We start from the raw sequence: 8,373 nt of genomic DNA on the forward strand, positions 1-8,373 counted from the left end.
AATCGGGTTGTTCATTAAGAAGGAGTTCGATAGGAGTCTTCATGTCTAAAACACGAGTAGGAGTACGGTTGATGAAGAAACATGCGGTGGTAAAAGCATCACTCCAAAAGCGAAAAGGAACAGAAGCATGGGCCAAAAGAGTAAGACCAGTCTCAACAATATGACGATGCTTACGTTCGATAGAACCATTCTGCTGATGTGTATGTGGACATGCTAAACGATGCGCGATCCCAAGCGAGCTGAAAAAGGAATCAAGGTTGCGATATTCGCCACCCCAATCTGACTGCACATGAACAATCTTATGCTTGAGAAGGCGTTCAACATGTTTCTGAAATTGAACAACTATATGGAACACATCAGATTTATGCTTAAGAAGATAAAGCCAAGTAAAGCGACTCTAAGCATCAATGAAACTGACATAATAATTATGACCACTGGTAGAAGTCTGGGCAGGACCCCATACATCTGAAAAGACAAGTTCAAGAGGATGTTTGACCTCACGACTAGATGCTTAAAAAGGAAGTTGATGACTCTTCTCTTGCTGACAAGCATCACACACTGCTACATCTTTATTACTAGACATGCTAGGAAGCTCATGACGACGCAAAATATGACGGACGATAGGAGTGGCAGGATGACCAAGACGAGCATGCCACTGTGACGGCGAAACACGAACTCCGCTAAAAACCTGAGAGATGCCAGGATGCTCCAGACGATAGAGACCCTAGCATAGCCGTCCGCTAAGAAGAACGTCCCTCGTGGCCCGATCCTTAATAAAAAGATCAAAGGGGTGAAGTTCACAGAGAACATTGTTATCAGCATTAAGCTTAGGAACTGAAAGGAGATTACGCGTCACAGCAGGAACGCGAAGAACATTACGAAGTTGAAGACTCCTATTTGGATGGCTAGTGAGAAGAGATGCTTGACCAATATGAGAGATGCGCATACCTACTCCATTGGCGGTGTGAACCTTGTCGGTGCCGTGGTAGGCCTCACGAGAGTGGAGCTTGCCGAGCTCGCTGGTGAGGTGATCCGTAGCCCCACTGTCCATGTACCAGTGGGGGTCAACGGGATAGGACTGTGTGTGTCCCTGCTGCTCCCGAGGTGCTGGCTTATCAGCCAACTGCGCCTGACGCTCGTTGTTGCGCGAGTCCTTGCCGTCATTGTAGAGGCCAAGGAAACTCTTCTGGAAGCGGCGGTGGCACTTAGAGGCATAGTGACCCGCACGTCCACAAAGCTGGCACTCCCGGGTAGGACGACCCCCCCCCAGAGGACGATGCAGGGGGAGGGGTCGAAAGTAGCGGCGCAGTGGGACCCTTGCCCGAGGGGGGCGAGTGGGCGGCAGAGCCCGAACCGCCTTGTAGGCGGCGTTTGCCGAGGGAAGACCTCGGCCACGAGTGCGGCGCGCCTCCACGCGCTGCTCGGTGAGAAGAAGACGCGAGTAGAGCTCGTGCGCCGGCATCGGAGACGTGTGGCCACGCTCGTTGATGATCTCCACAAGTCCATCATACTCCTCGTCAAGACCGTTGACGATGTAGGAGTTGAACTCGGTGTCGGTGAGAGGCTGGCCAATGGAGGCCAGAGTGTCGGCGATGGACTTGACCTTGTGATAGAAGGCGGTGGCCGTGCCATCGAGCTTCTCGCACTCGCCAAGTTGGCGACGGAGAGCACTGGAACGCGCCTGCGACTGCGACGCAAAGGAGCGCTCCAGGATAGTCCAGGCCTCGTGAGAGGTCTTGGCGAAGACGAGCATCCCGGCAACCTCCGGGGTAAGCGATCCCTGGATAGCCGAGAGGTTCGCCTGGTCCTTCCCTGTCCAGACGCGATGCGCCGGGTTGTAGACGGGTCCATTGACGCTGTCCACGACCGCAGGAGGGCACGGATAGGAGCCGTCGACGTAGCCGAGGAGGTAATGACTCCCAAGGAGTGGAAGAACCTGCGCACGCCAGAACACGTAGTTATTCGAAGATAGCTTGGTGGTGATGGGATGGCCGAACTGGAACGACGCAGGTAGACTCCCCGGTGTGAAGACAGCAGGCGGCGTATACGCCGCAGTAGCCGCTGTCACAGGCGTCGGCGCCACATAGGCACCGAGCGGCGGCGGCGGCTGGGCAGTGTTGGCGTCGAAGTAGGGCTCCATGGGCGTCGTGGCCGGCGGCGTGGAGGCGGCTACCAGCGGCGCCGAGAGGGCAGCGACCGGAGCGGGCGCCGAGGGGGTCCCCGAGGAGGGAACCAACGGCAGCACAGGCACCGGAGGTGGCGACGAGTACGATGCCGCCAAGAAGATGGAGCCGACGCTGAGGGTGCTGATCGGAGCAGCGACAACAGCGGCGTCGGTCGGGCGAGAGAGGAGCGCAGCGAGGGAGGCCGGGAGGAAACCGGCGGAGGCGGAAGCGGTGGCGGTGGTCGTCATCGCAACGGCCGGAGGGGCGCGGTAGCAGCGGCGGCCCGGGAGGATGCAGCGGCGGCGGCGAACAGAAGATCGCGGCGGCGGCGGCGGCCCGAGGCGGAGCGACGGCGGTGGCGGCCAGGAGAGAGGCGGTGGCGACCTAAAACCCTAACCTAGTCTGATGCCATGTTAAACGTAGGGTTTAGGGGAACTGGCTCGACCCTTTAGGAATGGCCTATCACATATATTTATAGATGGTGTATCAAGGATACGTTACAATATACAAATATATATACAGATAACTATTCAATCTAACAGAACAGCTACTGACTGAACTGCCATGTGCGCCATTAATGCTTAGAACTGAATCCTGAGTCGAGATATAGCTGCAGCAAATACAGTGTGCTTCCTTATCGTCTTTCCATTCCTATAAATGAATGGCCGGGTTTGTCAGTCCGCTGTATTTTGGATCAAACTTTTGCAACAAAATTCATGTTATTGAGTTTTCATTTTAGGGAGGTTTTCCGTGGTTTAGTACTACTTTTTGTTACTCATATTTTATTAGTCAATTTTACAATCAAAATTTGATCTGATATATCAGGGAGTTTTTTTTCTAACAAAAAACTTGCGGAGTCTGGTGATTCTTTTACTCATATTAAGCTGAAATGTGAATGTGTGACTAGACTGTGAACCATGTGGACTGCCGTTGAGAATGCGAATGAACATGTTTGCGCTCATACGCAACAAAGCGACGGAGGAAGGGAGGAAGAAGCTGTCGACATGCCTGCACAATCAGAGCACGTCACCACCGTTGGCGACTGGGCCTGGCAATGCTGCATCGCTTTCTATGTAGAAAATATTGCAGACCTTTGCACGCTAAGATTTGTGGCTGCAAACAGCTCGAACCTCAGGCTGCTGACGCTCATTGCTCGGAGACAGCACAATTAGCTGAATTATTAGGCATGCCGACCAAGCGTATTTTTGAGTTCATAGGCCACCACAAAACATTTAGATCAATACCGTAAAACGCTCATCGAAGAACATGCCGGTCATCGCGAGTGAGAAATATTCAGAAGCATAATACGGAGATGCAAGTAAAAGGTGTACAGGTTAGCTTCCAGGGGTCATTTGTTTTCCTTGTGTGAACGTAATTTAGCTATAAAACCTGTTATCAATTAGTTTTGATATTTAGTCATGCAATGGTGTAAAATACTTAAATTGCTTGTTGAACTGTGCAGTTTAAGAATAGACATTTGTCTCCATTTTTTTCCTTCACGTGTTAGCTTTGTCATAAGTCAAACTTCCTGAAGTTTAACCTGGTTTATAAAAAAACATGAGCATTTACAATACCAAATCAATACATCTAGTCCCATGGCGTAAAATATGTTCATACTGTAATTATTTGATTGGGTTGATGGTGATATTTTCGTATTGGTCAAACATTGTCCAAACTTTGACTGCTGGTTAAATCACGCCGTATGATATCATTGTGTTGTATGGTGCTAGTAGTAACTATACTCTTGTTTCAGAAGACACCTCAATTCACCATGAAAGCCTATTGTGGTGTGTGGACAATGTGTTTATTATGACTGTTTTATGTTTTGCTTTGCCTGCCCTATCTGAGCTTTCCCTTGTTTTCTGCTTCTGGATGCTGCGGTTCAAGCCTGAGGAGATTGCTGGCATCATTAAAGACTTTGACGAACCCGGACATCTTGCACAAACTGGTCTTTTCCTTAGAGGCACAAAGTACATGGTCATCCAAGGTGAACCTGGGGTTGTCATCCGAGGAAAGAAGGTACATTTCTTTATCGAAAGCTACTGCCCGTGAACCATCAACGCTTTGTGACTTCTCTGTAACCACTCATGTTAGCTTTGCCCAGCAAACTGAATTAATTTACTCAGTTGGTACCGGTTGTTTTATGAATAATATGTTACTAAACCTCATTGTAGGAGCTACTATACCGCTCTACCCCACAATTAATGCAAGAGCGTTCATCAGATGAATGCTCTCACGCATCATCCATTGTAAACAGGACAACTCGTGCTGCTTGATAAAAAATTGTGACACCATAGCATGTACAAGCCTTGTATCTATTACTAGCTCGTACATGCACTTTTCCTTCCCCTGCATTGTGTAGGCTAAAGGACTTGCAGTAGCTCTATGTTTCCCTGCGTGCATACCATCTATTAGTGGTTGTATATTGTGTAGACTAAAGGACTTGTAGTTGCTCTATATTTCCCTGCATGCATACCATCTATTAGTGGATCAGTTGCTACATTGTCATTAGTGCAATTTCCGAGTTGTGCTAAGTCATGCGCATACAACTCTCGCTGGTCTGGATTCTGCTAAGGACAGCATCTATCTTTGTTTTTCAGTCTTAAGTATGAATATTTTGCCTGTCGTTCACTTTTTCTCCTATAAACCCTGGAGATGCTGATGGCATTGAACCCATAGTGCAGATTAGGTTCATAGATGTTGGTGTATCTATAAATTGTGAATGTTTAATTGTTTTACTTCCTGAAGATCTGGTAGCTTTCTTGTTTGTTCACTGGCTGATGGATTTTATTTGACTCTTGCATTTCTTACTCCTGTACAGGTTCTCTACAAAATAAAATGGGACTTGCTGCTCTTTCAGGCTCGGATAGAGATGATTGCAAAAGAGTCTACTTGTAGGATGACAAGTTGTCGCATCTCGAGCATGTCTCATAGGAGAGTGGAATGAAGTCCATTGTAGTGACAGTAGCAGATGTGCCATTGTTCTATTGTGTAATTCTGTTTGTTTTTGCTATATTCCTCTGTAAGGAAATGTATTTAGGAGATGACTTATTGTGTTATGTAAACCTGGAAGATGTATTATGTAATGTTATATGATGGATTATTTTAATTCGACTTGGAGTTTTCTTGATTTGAATATAAAATAGTGTTGTATTTAATATTGGACAAATAATTGGGTTGAAAAGGCCCAACAAATAGAAATGAAACCAAGTTCTGGAACAAAAGTTGCTGAAATCAAAAATAAAAAAGGCCAAAACTGAAATTGGACCAAATGTATTTGGGCCCTGGCTGTAAATAGAAGTGGTTGTAAATAGGTTAAGGCCCAAAAAGAAGCCCAATAAGAAAAAGCCCAAAAAAATAAAACCAGCCCATGTGATCAATTGAAATGGGTTGGGCTGATTTCAACCATGACGTTTTGATTTCGTCGTAATTTTGCCACGTAGGACTGCCATGTAGGACTGGGTTTGATTGCCAACGACAATTTAGGATCGTCGTAAAGGTTACGACAATCCAGGAATCGTCGTAAAAGTTACGACGATTTTGATCAAAACGTGGCTGCTGTTCATTTGTGACGCTTCGTTTTCCACGCTTAGTTTTTCGTCGTGAGATCGTCGTAAATCAAAAACCGTGACGATGTAGCGACGAAAAAATAGCGCCGTGTATCAGCATATTCCTTGTAGTGAGGACTAATTGCACTCGCGGGGGGCCCAGCCTAACGCAACCCTGCCACCATCTCTTTAGCCCCGATTGGTAACACAAACCGGCATTAAAGCCTAGCCTCATGAACCGGGACCAGTGGCAGCATTAGCCCTGGTTCAAAAACGAAACGAGACTAATGCTTCGAAACAAAGACCTATTTTTACTAGTGATGGAGGCATTATAACAATACGGATGGCCAGGCCTGCAATTTCATAATAGATGCTTCACAAATAATCTATTATTTCGTGAATCGAACAATACTACAAGAATGATCATGGACTAACCCAGACAAATTTATCCCTCTTCCAGTCTTCTGATCCTTGTTGCCGCTGCCACAAGTTGTATTGTTCAGGCTATTCTTATTGAAAGGATATGCCCGGCTTCGCTGTATGACCTACTCCCTCCGTTCCTAAATATAAGTCTTTTTAGAGGTTTCATTAAAGAACTATATACGGATGTATATAGACGTATTTTAAAGTATATATTCACTCATTTTGCTTCGTATGTAGTCCATTAGTAAAAAAATTTAAAAGACTTATATTTAGGAATGGAGGGAGTAGACAATATCTGATTCCCCAGCTAACACCACTATGTTGAATTTAATGATAGGTAACATGTACATACATACACATGGGTTACATTTCCGTACACAACACTCTACACATATTGACCGTTGAATACTGCACTAATCTCATCGCTTTATTGTGTGGCATCCGCTTATCCGATAGAAACCCGAACAGCTAGAAAAACCACTCTCAACTAGCTGCTCTATAAATATGTACTGACCACGCTCCCCCCAAAAAAAATGTACTACCACCCAAGAGAAGGTATACTCCTTTTAAAATTGAGTGCGATATGGCGGCTTTATTGCTCCTCAAACAACCTTGTCGACCGGCGGCAAGGACATGGACGACAAGAACAAGGAATGATACAGCTCTCCAGCCGGTGACCAGCATCACCTACCTGTACGTACATACAGATGTTCTACTACTACTTCAGGGTAACACATGGATGAATAATTCGATAGTATGTAAATGCATGCAATTCAACTGACCTTTCGCTCGCTGAATTCTACGCAGGCGCACTGGCCGGAGCGCCGCCGGTGCGGTTAAGCTCGAGGAGGGGGGCACTGACGACGAGTGGCTTGCGTACCTGGAGCCGGCGAAGCTAGAGGTGTTCGACCAGCTGGAGCCTTGGGCGGAGGCGAACGTGGTGCCGCTCCTTAAGCCCGCGGAGGTGGCGTGGCAGCCGTCGGACTTGCTGCCGGACCCGGCGTCGCTGGGCGCCGACGGCTTCCACGCGGCATGCTGCGACATCCGCGCCCGCGCGGCCTGCCTGCCCGACGCGCACCTGGTGTGCCTCGTGGGCAACATGGTGACGGAGGAGGCGCTCCCGAGTTACCAGAGCATGGCGAACCGCTTCGAGGCCGTGCATGATCTCACAGGCTCCAGCGGCACCGCATGGGCGCGCTGGACCAGAGGCTGGTCCGCCGAGGAGAACCGGCACGGCGACGTGCTCAATAGGTACCTCTTCCTCTCCGGCCGCGTCGACATGCCGCAGGTCGAGAGGACCATCCACAACCTCATCAACTCCGGCATGGTCCTCAAGGCCGCGCGGAGCCCCTACCACGGCTTCATCTACGTCGCCTTCCAGGAGCGCGCCACCTCCATCTCCCACGGCAACATGGCTCGTCGCGCGAAGGAGCACGGCGACCTGGCGCTCGCGCGCATATGCGGCGCCATCGCCGCCGACGAGAAGCGGCACGAGCTGGCCTACACGAGAATCGTGGGGAAGCTGTTCGAGGTCGACCCGGACGGCGCCGTGCGCGCGCTGGCCTACATGATGCGCCGCCGGATCGTCATGCCGGCGTCCCTCATGAACGACGGCCGCGACGGCGACCTCTTCGCGCACTACGGGGCTGTGGCCCAGCAGGCCGGCATTTACACCGCCTCCGACTACCGTAGCATTTTGGAGCACCTGATAAAGCAGTGGGGAGTGGAGGAGTTGGCGGCGGCGGGACTCTCCGACGAGGGAAGGCGTGCGCGGGACTACGTGTGCGCCCTGCCGCAAAAAATCCGTATGTTGGAGGAGAAGGCCCACCAGCGCAGCGCTCAAAAAGCCCAGCCCATAAAATCTGCCTCGTTTAGCTGGATCTTTGATAGGCCCGTCAGAATCACTATGGCCTAATCAAAATATGTATTACATGGACGCCTCTATATCTTACGTTCAGCAAGAGTGTAGGAACCCTCGCTTGGTAGCGCGAGTTGGCCGGACAAGCACGTCGAAACAACAGAACTGATTTTTATTTTTATTTATCTTTGTGTTTTATCTTTTTTTGTTTATATTTCTGAAATATTCTAAATAAATATATTATCAAATCACTCTACATATAAAATTGGAAATAATATTAAACAACTAAAAACTGTTGTTAAATGTGTATAGAGAAAATGTTTATGATGTATACGGAAATGTATACAAAAAATGTGAATGAAATAATTTGATGGTTTAC

The 8,373-nt window shown here is 48.5% G+C and overlaps 1 protein-coding gene across 1 annotated transcript; it reads left to right on the forward strand.

Moving 5' to 3' along the window:
- Positions 1-6,719: 6,719 nt before the first annotated feature.
- LOC123424960 (acyl-[acyl-carrier-protein] desaturase 7, chloroplastic-like) lies at positions 6,720-8,086 on the forward strand. Its single transcript, XM_045108642.1, has 2 exons — positions 6,720-6,829; positions 6,944-8,086. Exons 1-2 carry the CDS (start codon positions 6,720-6,722, stop codon positions 8,049-8,051), a joined length of 1,218 nt encoding a protein of 405 aa, XP_044964577.1. The 3' UTR covers positions 8,052-8,086.
- Positions 8,087-8,373: the final 287 nt, after the last annotated feature.

Source organism: Hordeum vulgare, chromosome 2H (assembly GCF_904849725.1).
Source record: "Hordeum vulgare subsp. vulgare chromosome 2H, MorexV3_pseudomolecules_assembly, whole genome shotgun sequence".
Lineage (NCBI taxonomy): Eukaryota > Viridiplantae > Streptophyta > Magnoliopsida > Poales > Poaceae > Hordeum > Hordeum vulgare.